Here is a 26,497-nt window from a genome sequence, read left to right as displayed (position 1 = left end):
GAGGTCACCTGGGTGTCCAATGAAAGAAGTGAATGTAGGAATGCCTCCGAACTACATACCTCTTCCCTCAGAAAGAGCGCACCTCTCTCCCTAATTCTCAGACCACATAACCACTCATTGAAAATGTCTAGTCATGGCAAGATTCAGCCTTAGTTTGTTGGTTGGCCCTCATCCAGCTACCAGAATGTCACCATTTCACCATGTTGAATCATACCAATGGTCACTGATTTTATATATCTGAAAATTAATGAACAGGAAACTCAAGTATTTAACAAGGAACTTTATTTGAACCATGCAATTCTTAACAATGATGTTAAAAATGCCTGTTGCTCTCAGTTTCAATTCCCTGCTTGGCGCTCCCCAGACTTGCCATAAAACCACCCACACAGAACATTTTAATTCCTGTTCTTGGTCACCTCACCAAAAAGTCACTCACAATGGTTTCCCCTCGCTACCTCCCTGTCAGAATGGTCGTGTGAATCCGATAAGAGAATCTGTTTCAGAAGATGAATGTGGAAACGAAAAGTCTCATTAATTCTTGGTTTCTCAAAGCATTTGAAATTGAGAAACTCTTCATAAGCATTATAATAGCCTCTAATTTTACCTCAGCCTGTTTATTCACCTGAGGTGCTTCCCTTAAGGTTAGTTCCCCCACCTAACATTTTTCAGGAGTGGACTCTTACTTTTTTTTATTCAGGCCATCTGTTAAACATGAAAGCCCTTTTATTTGTGCCAATTCTATTAATTTCCCCCTTCTTATTGAGGAACTGTTGCTACTGGAAAAGTTGCTATCTGCACTAACAAGAGCTGGTTCATTAAACAGTATCATCTGCAACAATTTGGATATGCAAATTTTCTCCCTGTTTTACTGGTTGGAAATGAACTTCAATGGGGTTTTAAAGGGTTTTCAGTTGCCTTTCATTATACTAGCTAAAATATACAGATTGGAGGAGGAAGAAAAAGGAAGGCAAACCTATTTTCATTTTGAATCGCACAATCTCTCACTCACACACAAGCACACACACACACAGTTTATACCCAATCTGGGTTTTTTAAAAAAAGTTATAACAGTATATCAACCAAAGAATGTTAACAGCTGAAGTACATATATTTTAATACTGTAGTCATTTACAAACATGATGTTAACATTCAGTCTGTATATTAATTGATACTAGTATGCAGTTTTGATGTTCTCAGTTGCTGACTGGAATGTGGTGGAACAATATTTGGCAGACAAAATTGTGAGAACTAGTTTTGTGAGAATAGTGGACATACAGTTATTTATTTGTGAGATGGGTAAATCTGGTTCTAGTCTGGATTTCAAGTTTTTGAAATCTAAAACAGTGTTTCAGCCTTTTTATTAACAATGCATATGTTGCTAACAGTTCCAACACCAGCTACCAAAGCTCTGCAGAGAATTCACCATGTTCAGTGGGGTTTTCTCCCAAGAAAATGTGAAAAGTATTGCCATCTTAGTTTTAAAATAGCTCCTGGACTCATTTTGTCAATGCCCATAATGTAAGACTAATACAACTAGCTGGTGCAAATGTACGCAGTTATTTTCTCTCAACACAGAATGATAGAATAGGAAAACAGACAGGAAGTGGGTTTCAAAGGTGGTGTAGTTCATGCTCACAGAACCCTTTAAAAACAGAGATCATAGCAATTGCAACGAGTTATAACTTTATTGTTGTAACGGTATCCTCGTCTACTCTATTTGTCAGGAAATCACCAGAATGGAGAACCATCTTGATTATTCTGTGTGTGCTTTAAGGAGATTACAAATTAGTCCAGGACTATCTAAAGGGTCACCAATGTTATGCCCATGTTGTGGCAGTGTGTCCTATGGCACCCACAAAAACATCTTAATAAATATCCCCTCAAAAATGTTTCTTCTCCCTGCTCAGTTCCTGTTTGCACTGGCTCACATTGAACACACCCTCTTAAACATGTTTCCACATTTCACTGAATGCCAGGATTTGACACCCATCTTCAGAACTGAGGAGAAATGCCAAGAGCTTCTCTCTGTGACAGTGGCTGATGTGCCTTCCCCACCCCACAGCTGTGAGGAGAAGCTCACACCATTTTGTGGTCCTGTCTGTTTTCTTCTCTTTTAGATGTGGAAGACATGCCCTCATAGCAGCAGTTTTGTGTTATGCCATGACCCCATGGCAGCCATTTTATGACTGGTGCCCACAACACTCTTTCAGTGTTCAAAATGTGCCTGCTGGCTGCCAAAGGTTGGCGTCCCCTAGCTGTTTCTTCCATTTCAGTACCAAAAAATGGATAGGGGGTATGGGAAACTATCTCTAAAATACCTTTTTCGATTGAGCTATGTTAAAGTTATTACACTGCTGATTTAAGTTAGTACATGTATTGTTGTGGTTACATTTCTGAGGTGCAGACAAATTGCACTAGCGCCAATCCAATGAAAGTTAGTTGTAATTTATGACTGCAATCCTAGACACACTTGCGGGATTAAGTCCAGTTGAACTCAATGGGACTTACTTTTGAGCAGACATGCATCAGTCCCACCAAAAGCAGTAGGAGTGAAGTTAGTCATGACTAACTTGTTCTGTTAGTTTCAATGAGACTTCCAGCCCAAGTGTATCCACATGCTATGTACTCAGAAGCAAGTCCCCTAATAGTCCAACAGACAGTACTCCCAGATAACAATGCATAAGCCTGCAGCCATGCAGTCCCATCCTATGCATATCTATCTGGAAGTAAATGTGATCAATAGAGCTTGTTCCCAAACAGAAAGGGTGTATAGGGTTGTAGCCTTAGATTACAGGTAAGCTTAGGTTGGATTGAGGCTGCAAAATATATTTTGATAACTTGATATTACAGGTGGATAAATGTCTGGCATTGGGGAGGGGAGGAGAATCGCAGCATGCCCATCAAATCCTCTGCCTCAGTTTTATGAATGCATCATGGACTCAAATTCATCAATTCTCTGTTTAGTGTTTCCTTTCCGGATCTTCCGGTAAGATATTGTATTGTATCGAGAATAACTGTGCCTGGAGATATCATTTTTCTTCACCAAGCTTGGCTGCTCAGCAGGTTTCTCAGTCTGAGAGTTACAGCTGGCACTGGCAGAAAGGAAATCCTTGCTGCCACTCTCCAGCCTCTTTTTATGTTTATCCTCATTGCTTTCCTTCTGCATTATTTCTTCAGTGCCATCGAAGTCTTCCTCTACCATGGTTTCATTTTCTTCTAGTTGCGTTTCCTTTTTCATTGGCTCCTTGGGTTCACTCAGCTCCGCCTCTTCCTGTTCCTCCTCCACCACCACTACCTCGTTAGTGCTGTAGACTTCTTCAATCTCGGGTTCCTCCATCTTTCTTTCTTCCATCTTAGCTACTTTATGGTCTATAGTGCTCACAGGATGCTTCTCCTCACAAAAGCCTGTAACAAATAACAGTGGGGTTACAGTGCAGTAGAGCTAGGGTAAAAGTATGGTGGCAAGGAGGCTGAGATGCAAACCTGGGAAATCCCTTGTTTAAAGTTTGCCGTTACCTCAGTAGGTGGCCCATGGGCATCCACTGTCTCTCAGCCCTACTCACAACCTACCTGCTATTTAAGACTAATAATACTGACAGGCTTGGTGTGAGGAATACTGAGATAATATATGTGGAAGCAGAATCAGAAGAGGTTTTGTCTTTGTAAAAACTAAAGTAAAAAGGTAAAGGTAAAGGTACCCCTGCCCGTACGGGCCAGTCTTGACAGACTCTAGGGTTGTGCGCTCATCTCACTCTAGAGGCCGGGAGCCAGCGCTGTCCGCAGACACTTCCGGGTCACGTGGCCAGCGTGACAAGCTGCATCTAGCGAGCCAGCGCAGCACACGGAACGCCGTTTACCTTCCCGCTGGTAAGCGGTCCCTATTTATCTACTTGCACCCAGGGGTGCTTTCGAACTGCTAGGTTGGCAAGCGCTGGGACCGAACGACGGGAGCTCACCCCGCCGCGGGGATTCGAACCGCCGACCATGCGATTGGCAAGTCCTAGGCGCTGAGGTTTTACCCACAGCGCCACCCGCGTCCCTGTAAAACTGAAGTACCAGTGTGCATATTTTGATTAAAAAAAATTAGTGGGTGCCAGTACAAAATGGCTGCAACGGGCAGCAAAAAAAAGAGGTGATGGTACTTTGGAACAGTGAGTACTATCACAAAAAAGCAACAAAGCGTGTTCTCCTTCAGGGAGAGCACGTGTTGCGGTGGGGTCTACTGAGCCACCCCCTTTGTTGCTGGGTAAGTTCTCCAAGATGGCCAGGGGGCATTGATTGGATTGCCGAGTTGCTGGGGGAAAAGTTATGTTGCAATTTGGGTGGGAGGGGTAAAAGGTTTAAATACTCTGCACGCAGCCTTCTACTTTCTCTTTTGCTGCGTGCAACGGATCACCCGCCCACCCGCCCTAGAATAAGGGGTTGTTGCGTTGACCTTGCTATGCCTGTCATGGGGTCGTCTGCCTTTGAGCAGGGGCCTGGTAGGAATTTTTCCACCTGGCAAATTGGCTGGCTGGGTGGTTTTTGCCTACTGCGTAGCAAATCGTCACAACTTGTAAGGTTGTGGTTAGGCATTGGTTATAAATCTGGTGGAGGAGGGGTTAGGATAGGCTGGGCCTGCCCCTCCATGGTTGCTGCGGAAAGGGAATTCCGTTAAAGGAATCCTGGGGCTTGCCATCTTTTCGTCCAATCCCTGGAATGGGACTAGGGCCGGCAAGCCTTCGGGGAGCAGGCGGGTGAGAGTTGAGGGTCTGTGTCTCAGCTCCAATTCTTCCCCGACTTGCTTTCCCCCGCACTGTCTTTCGGTGGTGCCCGGAAGTCAGTTCTGTCCCCAGGCGGGGGGACAGATAGTCTTAACCAATGCCTAAACAACCACTCACAGTTTGTATTTTAATAAAGTTGTGGCCAAAATCATGCCAAAAATCTTACACAAAAATTACGTCTCCGTTGTGAGTTATTTTGGGGGGTGGATTGGGGACCTCAACACGCAACAACAACAATATTGTACTATAGAATAATGAGATTGTATCGCCATGGTCCACATACAACAACAGCAAACTGAAGAGTCTACCAGTGCCCTACAGATCAATCTAAGCGTTCATAGGAGTGGGGAATGTTGTTCCCCCTTCTGTTTTTCACACATTTTCTGAAATATATAAAGTAACAGTGCCTACATTCCTATACACCAGGGCTGGGGGACCTGCTTCACTACATCTCCCATCATTCCTGATCATGCTTGGCTGGGGCTGATGGGAGTTTATAAGCAAATGGACTAGAGACCCCATGCACTCTTCTCCACCATCCTTACCACCCTATTTTTCAACACTACTTCTAAGGAGCCCCAGTGGAACGACTTGAATCCTGAAGCATGAGCTCTCTAGCAATATGCTTGCACTAACAAATTGTTAGTGAGGCATCCATAAAAGGGAAAGAGGGACACAGGAAGGGCAGGGGTTTACCAGAAATGGATAAAAAGACATAGGAACTGTCCCCGGAGCAGATGGTCTTATCATCATTACTTTGCAAAAATTTATAACCATCTAATTTTCCCATACCACCACCACACACAAACAAATTAGCAAGATACCTGAGGTGTAACATACAGCGCTTGAAAGCCTTTAAATAGATATTTACTAAATGTGGCACAGATTGCTATATTTTCTTGGTTCAAAGTGCAACTAATTGTCTGCAAACAGCCACTTTTCTCAACCTTCTTATTAGGGTAATGTGCCTGGAATTTTTCAGACAATATCTGGTCAGTAGGGGGATTCTGAGAGGTCAGTAGGTGGAGTCTGGTATCTTTTTGACAGGTCAGGAAGTGGTACCATAGGAGAGCAGCCTAGTTTGATACTGGCTTGCTCAGCAAAATACCTGATATAGACTGACCACCTATGTATTCCCAACAAATAGAAATGCACCCCCCACCCAATAAAAGGACAAAAGATGATATGGATTTGTATGAAATAGGCTTATGCTAATCAATATGTTCAGGTGCACATTTAGAAATTACCCTAATCGAAACAGAAGCGCATTACACAGTGAGAAAGACTGTGATGACGTGACCTGTCTTGCCTGCTCAGTCTCCTGTTCTGGTGGTAACTGTTGATGGGCAAATGCTCTCCCTTCTTATGGTTTTTAACCTTGAAACGAGATTTAAACCATGCAGCCCTTCATACCCAGGACTGTCCTCCATGTGTAGGACACATGGTCACTCTATCCTGATATCTAACTGGGCAAACATACTGAATAAGCAGTAGACTATCCAACTCTTGGTTGGGCCTAGTAGTGTTACAGTGGCTTCAGTCCTTCCTGAAGAATCGGCCTCAGAAGGTGGTACTGAGAAGCTTATTTTCCACCCTCTGGCCAGTAGGCTATGGGGTACCTGCTGGGAAAAGTCATCTAGAGGTTTGAGTCACAGCAACATCAGCATGCAGGTGACGGTCATCTCTACCTCTTGTTTCCAACTACTTGAAATTATTGAAAAGTGTGTGTGTGTGTGTGTGTGTGTGTGTGTGTGCGCGCGCGCGTGCACGCGCACCCCACTGAAGTGCAGTGTGGCTTGCTAGATAGCTCAATGGTAGGATAGCCAGGGAAAGACATAGTGTCCCATTCAATTGTCTACAGCAGGACCAGGGAATCTCTGACCATCCCAATGCTATTGGACTCTAACTCCCATCAGCCCCAGCCAACATGGCCAATGGTCAGGAATGATGGGAGTTGTGGTCCAAGAACATCTGGAAGGCCACAGGTTCCCCATCCCTGGCCTAGAGTCCAGACTGAATGAGTAAACACTAACATCTGGCTGTGATTAAAGGAATGCCATATTGAAGATAACTATGCTAGGCCTTCTACTGTAGCGTCTTTCAAGATTTGGAGTATTTTGCCAAAGTCATTTTATAAAAGTTCAGTGCACTTCTGTAAGCTCTGCGGAGGGTGTGCACACTGATAAAATAGCATCACTTTTTGCCCCTCTGTGTGGCACTGGATATTGATGGCTTTTGACATGTAGTTAAAGTGGATCTAAATGTATGGAATGACTTGCCCACTGTTATGCAAAATCCAAATAACTGGTGTTAATGCGTTGTCAAGATTATGAAATCGCACACTTAGCAAGCATAAAGCTATAAAAGCAAAAAAACCTTCTCTTATCAAACTTGATTCAACCTGAACTATTTCTACAAGCTTCCTACACGGATGTTCAAGGTGAGAAGGGGTATCAAAAGCCCTTCCTAAAATAGTCACCAGAACATAGGCATACATGCAGCTTCCTGATACTCCTGGAGAAAATATTTAAAGGTGGAAGGAACCATAACCCACTTTGGGAGAGACATGGTAATTCAGTACCACCCCCTGTTTCACTTGTAATTTTCAAATAGAGCAGGCATCTATTTAAATTAACAGGAGTACCCATTGTGGTTTCAGTTGTGGGACTATACAATCCTATGCACACTTGTTAGGGAGCAAGTCTCACTGAACTTAATGGGACCTCTATCCACATAAACATGTGCAGGGCTGAGCTGTATGACAGCAGGAATGTCGCAACCCATGGAGAGCCACATAAAAAATGATGTTAGCAAAATTTGCCAGATTATTCTCTGGATGAAGAAGAGCTGTATGGGTCGGGGCAGAAACTCCTCATGGTATTTTTAGACTTCAGCCCTCTACACTCTTACCTGGGAGTAGGTGTCAATGAACCAAAAAACCATAAAAGTTACTTCTGAGTAGACTGTGTACACACCATATATTTTAAAGAACATGGCTCCCCCCCCCCCAAAGCATCCTGGTATTCTGTAATTTAGCCCTCGCAGAGCTACAATTCCTAGCACCCTTTACAAACTACAGCTCTCAGAATTTATTGGGGGAAGCTGTGTGATTTAAATATGTTTTAAGTGTATGGTTTGCATGCAGCCATGCATACCATTGCACTGTTACTCATATTAGATAGAACTCAACATGGACAAGGAATGTGATCTGCAGATAGTTTCTCTGTAGAACTTATAATGAAGAAGAACTTTGCAAGTGTTGCATTCAAACAGGCAGCTATTGGAGTTTCCAAGTAGATTTTAAACAATTGGTTCATGCCCACTGGTTTTTAAAAAGTATTTGTGAACTATCTGCAGGGGCTTGGACTAGATTATCCTCAGGGTCCCTTCCAACTCTACAATTCTAGGGTTCTAAAGTGTGTTGTTTCAGATCTCTAGAAATATCACAAGCAAAGAGGCTGCCTATATCTGCAGGCTTCATGAGAATCTTGATCAGGCAAGTCACTCAGGTGCTTACCTCGCTCTTCCCATAAAAAGAGGTACTGATGATGCCATCTCCTGGACTAGGTACCCTTCCTGCCTTTATATGTCACCTTGGGAATGCAGGCAAACACTAATAGTGTGCCATTTCTGGTGTTAGGTGTGAACACATATTGCAAGAGCACCATTTTCCCCCCAGCTTTGCCAGAATTGGGATCCTTAACGCTGTGCACAAAAACACGGGAAAGCAAAGGTTCTGGTGGTTCTGGTTAAATATTATCTTACTTCCATTTTGTGTTTCTAACTACAGCCCTTGTTGACCTTTCGCCCCTCATATAAGACACTGGTCCATAAAAGATGAGCAGAGTGGTTTTTGCTATCCTTGCTTAAATTGTTACACAGACTGCCACCAGGGAATCTAAAGTCAAGAGAAAGGTAAATGGCAAATGTACCTTATATACATAGGCATGAACTGTCTAAACATTTGCCTCCTTCTGACATATAAACTTTCTTAACAGAGCTGTGCCTATGCTAGGGAAACTGAGGGGCGCAGGGAGTATCCTCAAATAGAAGATAATGCACACCAGTTCAATACAAGTATGTACCTCACTCTGTTTAAATTTCTCTGCCTAGTTAACAACTTCATGTGGGATTTTCTAGAAGATCACAGCTGAATTCAGATTAACAATCAAGAGAATAACCTGAATCAGACAATTCCTTCACACAGGTCTGTATGCACCTGCCTACCAAACGATGCAACTTTGGTTGGAATGTAGAATCCAGTTTCAGTCCCTACCAGTGATCATCATCACTGTCCAAGCTGACCATACTGACCATCTGTTAGAAGTTGTGTGTAGAAAAGCAAATAGGATAGGTATCCATGCCCAAAGCCCCAGAAAAAGGAAACCAAATGTGCATCACACTCCATGGGATTCAATCCATCATATATATGTTTAGAAGCCTGTCGTCCCTTGTTTGTTGACAGCGATGGTGTTTGCTCATTAAGTAGAAGCTCATGGGCAGTCAGACCACTTGCATGAATGAGTTCAAACCAGCCATAAAGGTTATGTATCATAGAAGACCATTTAACCATGTAGAGTATATATTGCTTGTCCGTAAGCATGAAATTTTGGCCACTCACTTTGCAACATGCTGCAGTTGCTGCTGTGTCCAGCTTCACACATGCAAAAGCAGCTGCATCATCGCAGCAAGTTAGAAGATATTGCAAGAGGCTAGGATGCAAAAGCAGCTGCATCATCGCAGCAAGTTAGAAGATATTGCAAGAGGCTAGGCTGCAGTTTCCATTATTAGCAGTTGCCACAGGTGGGAAGTGCCACACTCTACTGCAAGTGAAGTTATTACCTTAAAGATCATTTCTAAGGCCACAGCAGGCTCCAGATTTTTGTTTATTTGGTGTGTTTTTTACATTCCCTCATCTCCACAGCAGGCTATGGCACCACACAAATCCAAGGATCATCAGTGACTGAGGCTCATGTAATGTTCTAGAAACTGCAAAAACTAAGCAAGAGCAGAACTTGGGTTGTCCATGAAACGTTGACCATTCAGCCTCCACACAAGTGTTTGTAATATGACAGGGTTATTAAACTGGAAGATATATAGGGTTCCTTAAGCAGAGACCTAAACACAGGTCTGCTGCAGGGATTTGCCCCTAGTCTAAGGGAAGAAAAGGGAGAACATTATCTGAATGTGGGGCTGTGTTTAAACAGGACACAGTTAATTCGCTGTGCCTGAACAGTACCTTAAATAGGAGACTACTGGTTACCCCCGATTCAGACTTTGTTTATTGCAGTATAGTCCCTTAACAGGGCTAGCCAAAGCCATTTTGCTTTCTGAGACAAAGGACAAAATGGCACCCTCCCCCATTCTACATGTAGAAGATGTGTCATGGGCCAGGAGTCAGCTTTGCCTGCTGAACAACAGCCTGAAGGGGGAGAAAGCAGAATGACTCCACCTGCAGCTGATCAGCCTTCAAGGACACAGAGGAGGATGTGCTGATGAGAAGCAGCTGGCTTCAGGCTTCTTAAAGCAGAGCTTCCAGAAGCAGTCAGATACTGGTAACAACACTTGGAGTTCTTGGCCCTACCTTGCTGCTTCCTGGTTGTTTTGACCCTGGACCCTCTGATCATTGGATTCCCTGACTCCTGGACTGTCTGATCATATAAGATTGCTGTTCACCCGACCCTAGGACTAGACCAGACTTCAAATGCTGTCTCTGTCTCCAGGTAAGTACATCTCAGACTTTTGGCTTCCCACTCCATTGAGTTCTGCACATTGTTGCTCAGCAACAAAACTATAACAAGCTGACTGGTCTAGTAGTCAAATCTTATTTCCAGCCGTTGCAACAGAATATTTTTATTTATTTATCCTACCCTTACTCCCAAAGGGGTGCAGAGCAGGAAACAATAATAAAACATTTTTTAAAAAATTAAACAAAATCTAAATGTTAAAAACAGCTATCTCAGTTTGCCATATTTTTTTAAAATAAGAAAAAATCCTGACATCCGCAAAGTTGTTGAGCAAAATTTGGAGCTGCTTCCACTGCTATTTCCATCGTGTTGCCATATATCCCGGTTTTCCCTGTTTCAACAAAAATTCCCCCTGATGCCATTTTTACACCCAAAAAACAGGACATGTCATGCCCTGCTCATGGTCCTGCCTTCTCTGCCAGTTTGCTGGCTGCTCCTTTAAAGGTTCTGACCTAAACAGAAGAAAAGTCCTGCTGGACTGGGCAGCTCACAACCCTAGTAGCCATTGACTGCCCCACCCTCCATGAATTGGTCAAACCCTCTTCTAAAGACATGTTTGTGAGACCTGAGTCACACTATGGGCTGTCTTGAAGAGACTAACCCACCTATCATTATGTGTAGTATTTGTTCTTTATTGTGCAGCAAGTGCATCCAGTTGTGTGCATGGCTACTCGGCTAAGCAAGTAGCCATATGGATTGACCAAGCGCCACATTGCATATAGTCTCTTTGCATTACCCGAAGATAGGCAGGCTACATGATCATTTATACGGGTGTCACACACTTGTCGTATTCAACTCCTCTCTGGCTTAATTGGTGCTTTAATGTTGTGACAAAATTCTCCATTCAACTTCTGCCTGTGGTGTCTTAAGTATTAATTAGGTTGAATTGGATAGGTAGTAAAAATGCTGTCTGCAATTTAGAGATAAAGTGCTTGTGCATGGGAGTTGGGGAGGGGAAGGTATCAAATTTTACTTAATAGGTTTTATTGTGTGCTTGTACAATGCAGCGTGAATGCAGATATGTGTTGGCGGGGAAAGCCATTCTTCATGAGCTGAGCTCTCCAAAATACTGAGGTTTTAAGACTGACAAGGTCACTTCTGATAAATGTGTAGATTATACCACCACCACCTTTCTGAAGCCAAGACAGCTGTAAAATTACTATCCTATTTCCCCTAGACTGAAATCCGAAGCACAATGGGACTCGCATATAAGTAAATGTACATAGGAGTATGATCTAACTTGGTCCTAATTACTCTGCCTTTCCTAATGGAGTCTATTATTGGAGTCCAAACCATGATTTTTAGAGAGATGGGTAGATAAAGAGAGCAGGTGCATAATATTTGTGAGCAAGAATGAATAAATGTGGGGAGGGGGAGAAGAGACAAATCACCCCTGCCGTGGGGCACAAATTTAGCTGTAGTCTTTCATCCATGCATCTTGTACATGCAAGTGTCACTGACATCCTTCACTGGGATTTAATCCTGTATGCAAAGTTGGCTGTCGACCCTGAAGAAATAGCCACCAGTTTTAGTATAAACTCATATTGAGTTGAGCTCTTATCCCTAGACTGAATTAGCCTCAACTGATTTCCGTGAGAGAGACTTGTGCATGTGCTTAAGTGCCTCATTAAATTAAATTGGATCTTGGTTAGACCGTTAACAAAATCTGTGGCTTTCTTCCTACTTTTTAAAAAAGTAAGGCAGCTCTACTCCTCACCTTCTCTGGATTCTTCTTCCCAGCTTCTTGTCTCCTGGGAAAAGATGTCAGTTTCTCTCTCCTTGTTTCCCTCTGGCTCTCCTTTAGAAGATACAAGACAGCGTAAAATTGACATCTCCTACAAAGTGTTTCGTGATTACAGCGGCAATTACTAATCTCTTCAGCCATATAGTGCAGCTTAAACCTTTCTGCCTGGAGTGATCTTTTCCCATTAGATTTTGATCTAGAGCCACTTGCAGCAGAAAATATGTGCCACAGCAATCAATGGACAGACTTCCAGTGAAATGGAATGTAATGCCTTCCCCTCCATTTTTCTTTTTAGGGAGGTACAGCAAACACTTAGAAGCAAATTCAATTGATAGAAATTAAAACTCAATTAAAATTAATAGAAAATCAGTGAAAGTTGCGCACAATCCAGCCCAAAGTTAAGCTACTTGAAAGTGCATCGATTTCAAAGAGAGAATGCAACACATGCTTAAATCTCTCTTGCTTTTAATTCTCATTCATTTCACATTTCTCCCATTAAGGAGAATTAAAAGCACTTAACTTTGGCTAGATCGTGTTTAGAACTAGATCCACATTTGCTTTTTAAAAAAATGTATATCCATATCATCAATGGGACAGATCTTTTTTCTTTTTTTTGAGGGTTGGAGAAAATTTCAGAAAGTGTCAGCCACTGTTACTCATTCAGCACAAAGGATTTATAATCTTACAGACAGAAGTAAAAAGAACGTTTTAAGAAAAACATTTAAAACACTTATATTTTTCACATTTCATGAAAAATAAAAGATCTCAATATAATAAAGCATCTCACATCATTCCCAAGACAAAAAAAAGGGGGGGACGCATAGGATGGCATTTTACCTTGAAGTTCCTTTATCCCAACTGAAACTTCGTAGGCTGTGCTCTTTGCTAAATGTTTGCCTCCTCCTCCTCGGTTTCCTTGTGCAAGTGGGGAACCGGGAATAGGCTCTGCGGTTTCGTAAGGAAATATCTCGACAGAATTTGCAATTTGATCAATAATATCAATGACCTGGAGCTGAGGTTTTTCAGAGGGCACGTTCCGATTATATTCAGACATGCTGGTTGGAACCTGGACATCTTCTGTCATGATTCCTGCAGTATCCAAGAGGTTCCTTGCGGATATGTGTCCAGAGATGATCTGGTATCCCAGAATCGCTGCAGAAATCAAACCATCCACAATGATCCCTCCCCCACCAAATAGATATATTGAAGAGTCAACAAGCTTTCCGTCCTCCTGAAGTTGTTGCAGCCAAGCAGGGAATAATGTCAGGATTTGCCTTGGCTTTGTCAGAGGTCCCTTTCCAAGAGGCTTGTCCAATCAGCACTTTTCTTGTCACTTAGAGCCTTTCCCCGTTGCATAATAAAATGCACCATGTCAATTTACATAAACAAACAATCTACAAGCAACAAAGCTTTTTGTGCTGGCATGCAGGAGTGGGGCTTTCAGCATGTCAGCCTGGCAGTAATAAACAGAGATTGTTGTCCTTCTTGTCATAAATGGCCCTTTGTATGCCAGCCTTGTAACAGGAATGGCGATTGTTCTAAATCTTTAATCCACACCAAGTGACTACCTTGAACATTAGCTGTGAGTTAACCAGCTTAACATTCCCAAACAGGTTAAATGTTCTGCATAAACCTTGAATCGCTCTTGTTCGGACAAAGAGTCCATTGGAAACTTGTTGAAAGTGGGAGGTGAGGGAGGTAGGATTGCATGCAATTTTGTCACTTTCAGCTATCCTTCTTCCGGATAGCTCTGTGTTCCATCTGCTGCCATCACACACCCACACCCACAGGCCCAATTATTTCCATTTTTAACCTGTCCTTACCCACAAAAGCTCATAGGTTGTTTTTCTTTTATTGCTTTAAAACAATTGATTTAAATTATATGCTAAAAGGATGGGCATCCAATGCTCCGAAGCAGAGGGATCTTTTAAGAATGACTTTAAATAAGAAATTTTGTCTGGTCCAGTTTTTCTTACTGGTTCAAGCATTACAGTTTGGCAAACGACAATTGTCTTTACCATAGGAAGAGCTCTGCTGGATCAGTCCAAAGCCCAGCCTTTTATTCTCACAATGACCACAGTAATAAATTATTATTATTATTATTTTATTTTGTACCCAGCCACTCTGGGCAGCTGCCAGCAGATATAAAAACATAATAAATCATCAAACATTAAAAACTGCCCTATACAGTAAGGTAAAGGGACCCCTGACCGTTAGGTCCAGTCGTGGCTGACTCTGGGGTTGCAGCGCTCATCTCGCTTTATTGGCCGAGGGAGCCGGCGTACAGCTTCTGGGTCATGTGGCCAGCATGACTAAGCCACTTCTGGCGAATCAGAGCAGCGCACGGAAACACCATTTACCTTCCCGCCAGAGCGGTACCTATTTATCTACTTGCACTTTGACGTGCTTTCGAACTGCTAGGTTGGCAGGAGCAGGGACCGAGCAACGGGAGCTCACCCCGTCGCGGGGATTCGAACCGCCGACCTTCTGATCAGCAAGTCCTAGGCTCTGTGGTTTAACCCACAGCGCCACCTGTGTCCAGCCCTATACAGTAATGAGTGCTATTTTTCTAGAAAGAGGTGTCAGAACTCACCATGAATGCCTCCCTTGTTCTCTTATGAAGGCAGTGAAGCCCAGTAATGCATACTGCAAACTGTATCTATCCAGGCAAGGCTTGCTGCACTCTGCACATGGAGGGAAGGGTGTGTGTGTGTGTGTGTGTGTGTGTGTGTGTGTGTGTTGTAAGGGGTGAGGGCATTATTAACCAATCTATGTGTCATATGATTCATCTTGTGGGAGCCACAGGATCCCATGCCAGCCATGGCATAATCATCTGAAGATAGTTAATCTCATTTGCTTATGTTTATTTCATGTCCGTCTTTGTTTGCACCCCACTTTTCCTCCCAAAAGAAGCTGGTCTATAGAGACCTGACAATTATGAAGAAAATGAAATAATGCCAAAACCCAATAAAATTATCAAACAGGACATGGATCTCCCCACTTAGGAGTCCCAGTGACTGGCATTAGGAGGCATATGGCCTCTGACTTTGGAGGTAGAATGCAGCCATCAAGAGTAGTTGCCTTATCCTCCATGAATTGATAGTCTGATATTTGATGGCTTTATCCTCCATGGACTATCTAATCCTCTTTATTTTATTTATTTTAATTTCCTTCATTAATTAAATTTCTATCCCACCCTTCCACCCAAAGGAGTCCAGGGTGGCAAAAGCCATTGTTAAATCCTGTGGGAGGAAATTCCATCGTTTAATTATTTGAAGTTCTTTCTCTTGCCTGTCCTGAACCTTTCAACATTCAATTTCATTAGACAGCCGCAGGTCCTACTATTATAAGAACAGTCCCGGGTTAAACCCTGCGGAGGCCCCTAAGCAGTCAAAATCTTGGGGTGGTGTGGGGCGCCTTGTGTGCACGCTCTAGTGGGATAACATTGAACTAAGGAAGCTTGATGGTAATTTACTTCCAAGATCAAATCAATATTATTTTGATCCATTGCTGCAGGCTCCTAAAAGGCATGGGGCCCATAGGCCGCTGCCTGCTCTGCCTATTTGGTAATCTGGCACTGTATGAGAGGGAGAAAAACTCTCTCTAATCACTTTCTCCATACTGTGCTTAATTTTATATACCTGTATCATGCCCACTATCCGCTCGATTGCCTTTTTTCCCCGAACTAAAAAGCCCTAATTGTTGTACCCTTTCCTCACATGAGGGAAAAAAGATGGCTGCCCCCCACAACACCACATGTGAGAAGCCACCTTTTCCCTGTACTGCCCTTACCAACAACATTATGTGATCTCACAGCACCATTTCCAGGGACATTTCCAGGCCTGTTTTGCAAGCACATAGCAGTTTTGGACAACTTTTTAACTTTAAGGAAGTTAAATAGATAAGAAAAGGGTGGTTTCAAGCTTGCTGAATCAGCTGTACTACTGAATTCTTCTTGGGGGAACCTGGTAGCGCAACTAGTCACTGTCCAAAGTGGAGGTTGAATTGGAGTGGCTTGGATTTTCCTTTGTAGCACAACTTCTCATGCTACAAAGGAAAAATGGATCACCTGATTTCATGGATCACTTAATTGATGGTTCAGAGGGGGGCAGGCAGCATATCAAGAAATCGGGGAACCCAGGATCTGGCCTGTCAGTCAGATCCAATTCACCCCTGGTTTAGAATCATCTCATATGACTATAATTTTATGAGAAAAAGCAACAACACCCCAACCATTAACACTACAGAGGTGCAAAAAATAAATAAATCAGCTTCTAAAAGATCTCATTTGAATGTTCTCTAATTTAGACCAGTGCACATGTAGAGCCATATAAGCATAACCCCCTATCTTGTGGGCTGCTATGGTGCAGAGGATTGTTCTTCTTAGCAAAAACCATGAGCAGTACAGAATGTGTATAGAAACCCTCATATCCCTGGAACAGAATTGCAAAGCTAGGGAGCAACATACCTACATGCTCTTTCTCAGTGGAACATGGTGCTTAGAGGCTCACCACCACCAACCAGTCTTGGTTGGTCTTCAAGATAGAATCCAGAGATATGAAGACCCCAAGATTGGTTTTGTTTTGTTTTCTACCACTTTGCTAGGAACTTCCCTAGTTTTAGGTGCTGAACAGCAGCTGAAACCCTGTTTTTAATCTGATGCTTCAGGAGTAGTTTGCTTGCTACCAAATCCATGTTTACCTGGAAAGATGTCCCACTGAGTTCAGTGGGGGCTATTCCCAATTTACATAGGCATAGAATTGTTGCCTAGAAGTTTTCTATCAAATCTGGAGAGGCTACAAATGGCTATTGGATAGAGTAATCTTGGTCTTGAGGTCTAAGATCAGTAAATCCCCTGCCCCCGCAATTTAAAATTAAGAAATTACCCTGCATCTAACTGACCATAGGCAATTTTCACCTCATCTCAGCTTGATTCCTTACTTGCTTGCTTGAGCCAACTATCTATGTTCTGCTGAATGGACTCATTTATCCTTAATATGCATCTGGCATGGTGCACATTTTTTATTAAAAAAAATACTTATTCTTGATCCTGCTTGTGGATGAAATAGGCTAATCTAGTGCGATGCCAGATTTAGAAGAGCGTGGCCTTAATACATAAGGAGTTGGAGAATATAAACTTCAAGTTCTTTCAACTCTGCAAAGTCTTGTTCTCCTGGCGTTGTGAGAGTTCAGCCTTTCTCGAGAAGCAGTTGGCCCTTAGAAACGGGGTGGGGGTGGAGAGTGAGATTTAAATAAGCAACAGTACAGAGAATGCAACACATTGCGAGATGAATCAGCAGCGCTTATTTTATGCTTCCCATGAGACTAATTATCAAACAACTCCAAATATTAATATACAGTCATATCCTGCTACCAGTACATTGCCAATGAAGAAGACCTGGAAGCAGAATCAGTCTGCATGCAGATTACATGGCTACATTAGGAACCATGCATTCAGTTTTCATACAATGTGCAATTAAATGAAATGCAGCTACAGTGGTACCTCGGGTTAAGTACTTAATTCATTCCGGAGGTCTGTTCTTAACCTGAAACTGTTCTTAACCTGAAGCACCACTTTAGCTAATGGTGCCTCCTGCTGCTGCTGCCGCACCGCCGGAGCAAGATTTCTGTTCTTATCCTGAAGCAAAGTTCTTAACCTGAAGCACTATTTCTTGGTTAGCGGCGTCTGTAACCTGAAGCGTATGTAACCTGAAGTGTATGTAACCCAAGGCACCACTGTATAGCAATACTTTCACATTATATCCTAGGGATTGTCACATGTTACATTCAATGTTGTTGAATTATATTTCTATCACACATTTTCTTTCAATGATCTCAGTTTGATTAGTATATGATCTGTGAACCTATGTACACAAATAGTTTTGTGCAGATTAACAGGTGTACATTCACACAAACATGTGAATGTGTGTAGTACCTATTTTCATTGCAACACATGAGCAAGCTTGTTGTGAATGGGAGTCTGGGGTACTTGTGGCACATAACAGCTGTACAGTGGTACCTCGGGTTACATACACTTCAGGTTACAGACTCCGCTAACCCAGAAATATTACCTCGGGTTAAGAACTTTGCTTCAAGATGAGAACAGAAATAGTACTCTGGCAGCGTGGCAGCAGCAGGAGGCCCCATTAGCTATAGTGGTGCTTCAGGTTAAGAACAGTTTCAGGTTAAGAACGGACCTCCGGAACGAATTAAGCACTTAACCCGAGGTACCACTGTATATCTGTGGAGTTTAAGAAGCATACATTGTATAAAAGTCAAACAACATACAGTATTTTTTAAGAGAAAAAAACTGGGTTGATGTGTATATATAGAGAAGCCTTCACTATCTCCTTCACTGGCCCAGCATCTAAAGCCACATAAGACAATAACAGCAAGTTTTATATGGCATCCTTTCTACTAGGGGCAAAGCATATACTGTACACACTTTTTAATTTTACTTGCTTTTATTTTAACCTTCCTGTTTGGCTCAGTTCCAGCACTGGGAAATGGGAGCAAAGCCCAGGTGGCCTCTGATGGTCCCTGAGCTCACATACTTAAATCAAGAGTTGCCATCACTGTCATAAAGATGAGCTGGGAGGAGGTGACTCATTATCGCTATAGCTGTTCATGAGAGTCAAATGAGCTGTGAAGGTGCAGAATGAGCCAGACTTTTACCAGTAAAAGCAGTCATGATGAGAAGGAAATCCTTTCTCCCCAAGTAGGGAGAAGACCTACGTATTCTGCGACCCACATATTCAAGGAACTGCCTATCTCTTTGGCAGCCCATGTGCCTGTTGTGGTCAGGAAATCAGGCCCTGCACCATATTGCATCCGGATAATAGTATGGCAGAATAATAGAATAATAGAATTGCAGAGTTGGATGGGGCCACGTGGGTCATCCAGTCCAACCCACTGCAATGCAGGACTCTTTCACCCAATGTAGCCAATCCCACAACCCTGGGATTAAGAGTCTCATGCTCTACCAACTGAGCTATCCAGCAAGGATAGCTTTGCTATCACAGGCCCAAAGCTGTACTACTGAATTCTTCTTATTGAGGTGACAAGTGCCTCTTCCTCCTCTGGTTTCACAAGGCTGCTTATTTGGGCCACACTGGTTATTTCTACTTGCCTTTGGTGAAGTCTATGGTTGGCTACTTAAAAGTTTTTGTGGTTTAAACGTTTTCATCATCTACGGTTGGTTTAAATGGGTGCCTTTCACCAGCTTCAGTTGTTCTGGCAGCTGCAGCCATTCCTGGGCAGCAGATGCCCCTTAAAGTGCTTAACACCCTGGTAACTTCCTGGCTTGAGTGCTGCTGTCTGTCTAAAAGAAGACCCAGAAGCTTCAGTTACTGCAAAGCTCAACTGCCAGAATCCTGACTGATACAGCCAGAGTCTTTCCTATTTTGAAAGACTTCAATTGGCTGCCTATCTACTTCTCAGCAACAGCGACTCCACCCGGTGGGATGGAGCCACAGCAACAGCCTCCTGGCAACAATGCCACTGCTATTTGCTGGAAGAGGAGAAGCCATGTAGCTCCACGCTCATCACTTTCTCACCTCCCTAGGAAGCAACAGTGCTGCTGCTGTTGCTGGGAGGCTATTGCTGTGGCTCTGCTGCCCCAGGCAAGCCACTCCTGATAATGAGCACCTTAAAACAGTTTCCTCAGTTGGGCTCTGTCGACTGCCCACCATGCCTCCCTCTGGGACCATTCATGAGCTGGACACAATGTCCCTTATTTTTAATGCCCTACTCTTATGGCTAGATGTTAGCACAGTGTCCTCCAGGAATATGTTATTCTGGGAATAGCTGGACCAGACTTGAGTTTTTCCATTGCTCCCCATGGATATCCTTTATAGTGCTTTGCCATGACTGTCTCTTCGAGCTTTGCAACAGCCTTGTGAAGGAGGGACTTAGGACCACCTACCACAATACAGTTCTCGCATGGAGGCCCATTGAAACCGTCAGTATTTTGTGGACAATCACTGCATAGAATAGATTGGCTCCTACTGTGTAGCCTGCTTCAGTGCCGCTCCTTGAACAACTATGAATAAACTGTGCAAAAGAGCAATCCATTATTTATTCGTATCGCAGACTTCGGCTTTCCTCGTTGCAGAACATGGGCTACCTTGCTGCAGAATTCCATATCGTTTCTTATCGTTTGTAGCACAGGGGACTCACACAGCCATGGCAAAAAGATTATGTCCTCAGCTGGGTACTACATTGCAAAGGACTGCCTTGGCAGCCCACAATCCCTGTGGGGCCCATGAGACAAGAGAGTAATTATAGAGCCTTCAATTATGCTAGCAGTGAAAGCATCTCAAATGGGCACTTGGAAGGGAAGAGGAACAAACAGCTCCGGCCTGGCACTCGGCAAGCCACGTGACATACGAATCCTGGATGAATAGGAGCATCAAATGCAAGTCTGCATGACTGAGTGCAATCACTGAAACGAATAAAGTCTGGGAGAGGGAGATGCTAGTGAGGAGGTTGTGGTCAGAAGGAAGGCACATAGTGCAATAACCTTGCTGAAGCTGATCTGATCTGTGTCTGGCCAAGGTTTAGGCGCGATATAGCCTCAAGTCCACTGCCTTGAGATCCACCATGGGATATAAACAAACTAGACTTTTCGTGAACAGCTGAAGCCATGTGTTGGCTCTGAAGACCCATTGGTACCGAAAATAACAGCTGAAACAGGGGGAATGTGTTCCACCCACTGAAATGCATCAGGAAAAGGCACACAAGATTTATCTTCAGCTGAAATCATGAGATGCTATGTGAAATTAGGGATCTGTCTTAAACTGAGTCAAGTCATTGGTCCATCTAGCTCAATACTGTCAACTGGCAACAGTTCTCCAGGGCATTCCCAGTCCTCTGTGTAGATGCCAAGGTTTGAACCTGGTAGGACGTTCAGCATGCAGAACAGATGCTCTCCCACTGAGCTATGGCTCTTCCTCAAGTGAGCAAGGAAACTGATGAAAGTGGTTGTTTTTCCATCAGTTCTCCTTAGTGAGCAACATTAACCCTGCTATGTGGGAATCCCTTGCAGACGACCGCAATGCCTGGAGACAGACAGACAGGTTGTGCATCCATAGCACTGACCATAGGAGGAATGACAGCTGGGAGGAGCACAGAGAGAAGAAATACTGTGGTACACTGGCACCAGCAGAACCACAGCTGCAACAAAACTTTGGTCTTTACGGCCACAGCAGGTGCTGCAACCTTGCAACAGTTTGACTTCACCCCCAAAGGCGTACACCTCCATTGTCTCCCAAGACAGATGGATGCCAACAGCAATTAGCCTATAAAGCACTGTGCAGTTCAGTACTGCCTTTGCAGTGCCTCTGTTTTGCAGAGGTAAAATTAAAACCATTTTCCTTTGTGTAAGACTATCTGTAGGCTGATAGAGGGTATGGCTTTTACACTCAGCATATTTCTCCATGTAAGAGACAGAGAGGCCTCCAAGCCACTTTCCCAAGATAGTTTTTCTGGAGCACCGCAGCAAATTTTGTTATTACTAGTGCCACCTATTGGCATCAAAACATATTTTTTTGCAGTTAGACATTGCTGCAAATTACATTCTAATCTAAACTGAAAAATCTGTTGTCTGCATAGCACCAAATGCTGTACACCACAAATTAGAAATATAATTTGTGTGTCCAGATGTATCACTGGTAGCCTTTGATCAACAAATATTGGCACAATGCACTTGTTACTGGTTCATAAGACATACTGAGGCAAATTGTCCAAGTTCCAGTTATCAATACAAAGGATTAAGCAATATGTGAGCAAATTCACAATGGCTGTCATAATGGCATTCCTTAAAGTCTTTCTCAATAGGAGTTCTTATTTCCTTTGTTAATAAGCTAGAGTTGCCCTCTTTATCCTGAGGTTAAGCAGGGGATAAAGAAATCCCTTGATGCTTGGGACATCAAGAAATCCTTTTAAACCTAGAATCAGTAAAAGCAAATCTAGCATTGAAGGTACATAATGTGCTCTGTGGAGAAAGGACAACCAGCTTCCTAATAAACCAGTGAATCACAATCACATTTTCTACAAAACCAGTTAATATGATTTCTTACCAGCAGTGACATCATGAAACCTATGCAATTTTATCAAATCATTTTATTCCATTGATAGAATATTACCTGCTGCACCTAAATGAAATATCCATATGACTTTTAGAAGTTGATTTCTCCTAATGGCCTTCAATGTCTACATTAGGGTATTCCAGGGGTTCTCAAACTTCTTAGCCTTGGAGGCCACTAGAGAATGTTAAAAAAGAAAAAGGAACATAAGAAGAGACTGCTTGATCAAGTGGCATTTATTGACATCATTTTCATCATCATCATCATCATCATCATCATCATCATATTATTATTATTATTCACATACTGCCCTTCACCCTAAGATTCCAGGGTGGTTCACAAAAGAAAAATGCAAAATACACAAGAAAACAAAAACAAGCCAATAACCTCCTGCTCCCACAAACACATTTTAAAATAATCAGCCAAACACCTTGTTGAAGAGAAAAATTTTTGCTTGGTGTCTAAAGATATGTAATGAAGACACCAGGAGAGCCTCCCTGAGGAGAGCATTCCACAAATGGGGGGCCACCACAGATAAGGCCCATTCTTGTGTTGCCACCTTCCGGACTTCTCGTGGAGGAGGCACATGAAGAAGGGCCTCAGATGGTGATTGCAGGGTCCGGGGCAGTTTCTACTGATATCTAATCCATCTTTGGGAATATCTAAATTCTTTGCTAGAGCATTGCTCTTGTGGAAATTTCACTGCTCAGCTTTCTTCAGGGTATGTATGGATATTAGCACTGGATGGATGTATTGTGATTTGGCACACCCACCCACCCCTCTTAAGGCAGAATTTGCTGATCTGGAGGCAACCTTCGACTCTTACCTTTGTACAGTGAGCTCCATCCCAGCTGTGCAAAAGCCTGAGGTTTCTACACCACCACTGTCGCCTACCCACTGCGTTCCTGATAACAATACCCCACACCCCACCGCCTGACAGTGCAGCAGCAAATTGGGCAACAAAGGCTGCTAAAAACAAAGATGTGTACAAGAGCAGAAGCTAGGGTTTTCTTTTTTTTACAGACACACCCTTGCCCGGACAGAACTTCCTTGTCAGAAATGGAACCTCACAGAAATTCAGCAGAGTCCTAAACTGAAATTGGTGGTCATGAATCTTATCTGCAATGTTACTATGCTGCATTGATGCAGCTCCTGCATCCTTCCGACTCCCACTGCGTGGGGCAGCCAAGCCCTCACTCAAATCCCAGGCATAACAAGGAATTGAGGTGCTACATGGTTTTCAACAGCAGCCAACACTGCTGTACGTCATGTCATCAAAGGCAACCAATGAATGCCATAGGAGAGACAAGACTGTAATTTAGAAACGGAATATGAATCTTTATGGTGTATATATGCATTTGTTTATATCTGACAGTTGTATGTAAGGAAGTTAAACCACTGTTCATTTGCTGTTCCCCATCTGACTTCCTTGTTTCCTCAGTTTATTTGTACAGTTAGTACATGGACTCAGCTGCATTAGTGAAGAAACAGTATAAACATGCAACACTAGATGGTGGGAGAGAGCAGGAATTTTTTATATGCGTTTTTCCATAGAGTTTGATGTTATAACGATCTAATTTCTGACTTATTTATAGCGGGGGGGGGGTTGTTTCCTGTGTGTAGATCCACCCTATGATTACTTCCAAACTTTGTTCACTGACACAGTGAGTGAGGCTATGTGAATAGAAATTTTATCAGTGGAGGGCAGTAGGAGCTGTGTCTTGGAACCAAACAGCAACTATAGTATTGCAGTGAATGCTAAAAGTTGAACATATATGCCTTTCTACACACTTATTCTTGGCTGTATTAAACTAATCTTTAAAAAGCCATTTATTGCATATTCTCTGTTTGATCCTAAGGATGGAGACAGACAGTAGTTTTTAAGAGCTGACCATGATGATGATGCCCATTATGATAAGCTGTTCTTTTCTCTCTTTTTTAATAACCAACATTGACAAATGATAGTAACATTGCTTACATTTTAGATTAACCGTTAACTGAGCTTCAGATATGCATTATGCAGGCTAATAACATTTTCAGAAAGGCTGTCATCCAATTAAAGATTAATCTGCTAAACCCCATACCATTAATCTAATAATTAAATTTGCAAATGGGTAAAAACAGTATTTCTAAAGCAAGGCAAAAGTTCACTTTTGTGAGGAGGAAGAGAAGTTCCACTCTTGTGTCTGGTCAAACAACAGTTAGGATTTTCACCACGCTTCAGAATAATACAGAAAAATGCATCATATCAAACTTAACACTCTGGGGTGAAAAAAATAATTTATGTCAAGCCTGAAAGTAGAAGTCATCCTCCCTACTGTGGTTAAACCATGCCTGAGATCAAGGGAACCATTTTAAGCACCCTCCCATGTATCTCTGACACCCACTTCCTGTTTGTCTTACCAACCGCATCGAAAAGCTTCAAACATTTCGATGTATGAAGCACGCCACAGAAGCAGGCGAGTGAGACAGGGGTGTGATTTCTTTGCTGAGCTTAGCTCTAGTTTGCTGTAAAATGTCGAATTCGGGGAAGAATTGGCCACTTGCAAAGGAGCCTAACACGGGATTGACAAAAGGTGTTGCAGAGAGGCACTGATCCTGCATGGTTCAGAGTGCTTCCCCGCAGAGAATTGACCCCTCTGCTCTTGGTCAGAAGTCATGTGGGGAGGAGGTGCAACATCGCCAAGCTAATTTGGGACCAGATTCAGGGCAGGTGATTCCTGGGTGGGCTAACCTGATTGGGGGACCCAGATCCGGTCCATAGGTGGATGCAGGGGGCTTTGCACACAGCTCTAGTATTTATTTGCCAATAAGTATGTTCATATGGCTGCAGGGATGCTGATAATCTCTTTAAACTTCATCCAGGGCATTTCATTGCTAAGCTAATGGCAAGGTGATGTCTTCTCACCATTTCACATACAGAAGCAGACTGGACTGGCAGCTGAAGCTTACTTCAACAGTGGCAATGTTGTCTTCTGCGCTTGAAGGCAGCTGGCTAAGTTAGGTGGACAGGGTAGGTCGCAGTGCACACACTGTGTCCACTCTTTGCCGCTCAACATTTGCCACACTCTGTCTCATGGTAGTGCTATCCCTGACTTCACCGACATTGACAGGCAATAGTAACATTGCTTATGTCCTAAATTTCCCGTTGACTGAGTTTGAGATATGCACTCCTTGGCTAATACATTTTCAATAAGTCTGTCACCCAGTTAAAGAAATCTTTAGTAGTTTAATCTACTAAAAAATTATATGATTAAATATCCAGTTGGGTAAAAGCAGTTGTTCTAAAGCAGCATGGATATGCTTTGCTTTTGGTGACACAGAGGGGGATAGCTGTTAAAGCAGGAGTGGGCATCACAATTATTAGTCTGTTTTCCAGGAGGAAAAAAGTCTCTACACCAATGAAAATGCAATACAAAGTGCCACTGGCATACACTGTGTATAAATGAAAATAAGACATGTCATGTAGGCCCTGCCCTCAGGCTTAGAAATTCAAAGGCAAGACTTAGCAGAGGAAGCAGGGAAATAAAAAAGCAAGAGGAAAGAGATCTGTCTGATAATGCCAGAAGAAAGAAAAGAGATGTTAAGAACCAATTACATCTGGTTGGGTCCATGCTGAACTTCCCTTGCTGGTGTTCCTGTTGAGATGGACGTGGTGCAACAACTACCTAGAAGTCCTTTTGGCCCAGAAGTCTTTTGCCAAAGGCAATTGGCAGACGGTTGCCCCCCTACGTCAGCACTGCTGGTTGCGGTAAGGTCGACGTTACTGTGGCAACAGCTGATGTTAGCATAGTGGCATGACAGAAAAACACTTCCTCTCTCCCATGCTATATTAAACCTGCAGCTGTAGAGAAAATGGAAATATCCTCCCACAGAATACCTCACCTCATTTATTTATTTTTAAACCACACACCTAAAAGCCCACCCACCTCAAGAGTTGTGCATGGGCAGAGACTGTGGGTCAACCTCATGTGGTGATATTAGCTCTTGGCTCTTCCACCCTCAGTAGGGAACTGCAGTAAATTCTGACAAATGGGTCTGTATATGTGTGTGGTACCACAGGGCACCACCAAAGTGCCTTAGTAACCTTGTGACACATGTGTACAATACAGCCAGCATAGAGGTCTGTGTCTTTTTGAAATTCCTAGCCAAGTTGTT

At 43.0% G+C, this 26,497-nt stretch overlaps 1 protein-coding gene and 2 long non-coding RNA genes across 3 annotated transcripts in view; 1 reads left to right on the top strand and 2 right to left on the bottom strand.

Annotated features, from left to right (window-relative positions):
• Positions 1–265: 265 nt before the first annotated feature.
• ERMN (ermin) lies at positions 266–13,760 on the bottom strand. The gene is made up of 3 exons (XM_083579793.1): positions 13,092–13,760; positions 12,228–12,308; positions 266–3,405 (listed from the first exon to the last, which is right to left on the bottom strand). The coding sequence occupies exons 1-3, from the start codon at positions 13,336–13,338 to the stop codon at positions 2,921–2,923; spliced, it is 813 nt and encodes a 270-aa protein (XP_083435919.1). The 5' UTR covers positions 13,339–13,760; the 3' UTR covers positions 266–2,920.
• Positions 8,410–26,497, top strand: part of LOC310746218 — a 55,377-nt gene continuing 37,289 nt past the window's right edge. Inside the window, exons 1-2 of the long non-coding RNA XR_014540519.1 lie at positions 8,410–8,840; positions 9,688–10,486. This is a non-coding gene — a long non-coding RNA (uncharacterized lncRNA). The remainder of the gene's footprint in view (positions 8,841–9,687; positions 10,487–26,497) is intronic.
• LOC310747132 lies at positions 20,231–26,249 on the bottom strand. Its single transcript, XR_014540887.1, has 3 exons — positions 25,938–26,249; positions 22,400–22,516; positions 20,231–20,295 (listed from the first exon to the last, which is right to left on the bottom strand). It is a non-coding gene; the product is annotated as an uncharacterized lncRNA (long non-coding RNA).

This window comes from Podarcis filfolensis, assembly GCF_964270895.1.
Source record: "Podarcis filfolensis genome assembly, chromosome: 1".
In the NCBI taxonomy this organism is placed as follows: Eukaryota; Metazoa; Chordata; class Lepidosauria; order Squamata; family Lacertidae; genus Podarcis; species Podarcis filfolensis.
The sequence above is the reverse complement of the archived record's forward strand: the minus strand, read 5'-3'. Positions and strand labels throughout refer to the sequence as shown.

What these genes read in the sequence shown, in the direction of transcription:
- ERMN (XM_083579793.1), bottom strand. Translation starts at nt 13,338, where the DNA reads ATGACAGAAGATGTCCAGGTTCCAACCAGCATGTCTGAATATAATCGG. An exon ending in TGGGATAAAGGAACTTCAAG is followed by an intron (nt 12,309 to 13,091) that starts GTAAAATGCCAT and finishes TATCTTCTAAAG; the next exon opens with GAGAGCCAGAGGGAAACAAG. An exon ending in GGAAGAAGAATCCAGAGAAG is followed by an intron (nt 3,406 to 12,227) that starts GTGAGGAGTAGA and finishes TATTTGTTACAG; the next exon opens with GCTTTTGTGAGGAGAAGCAT.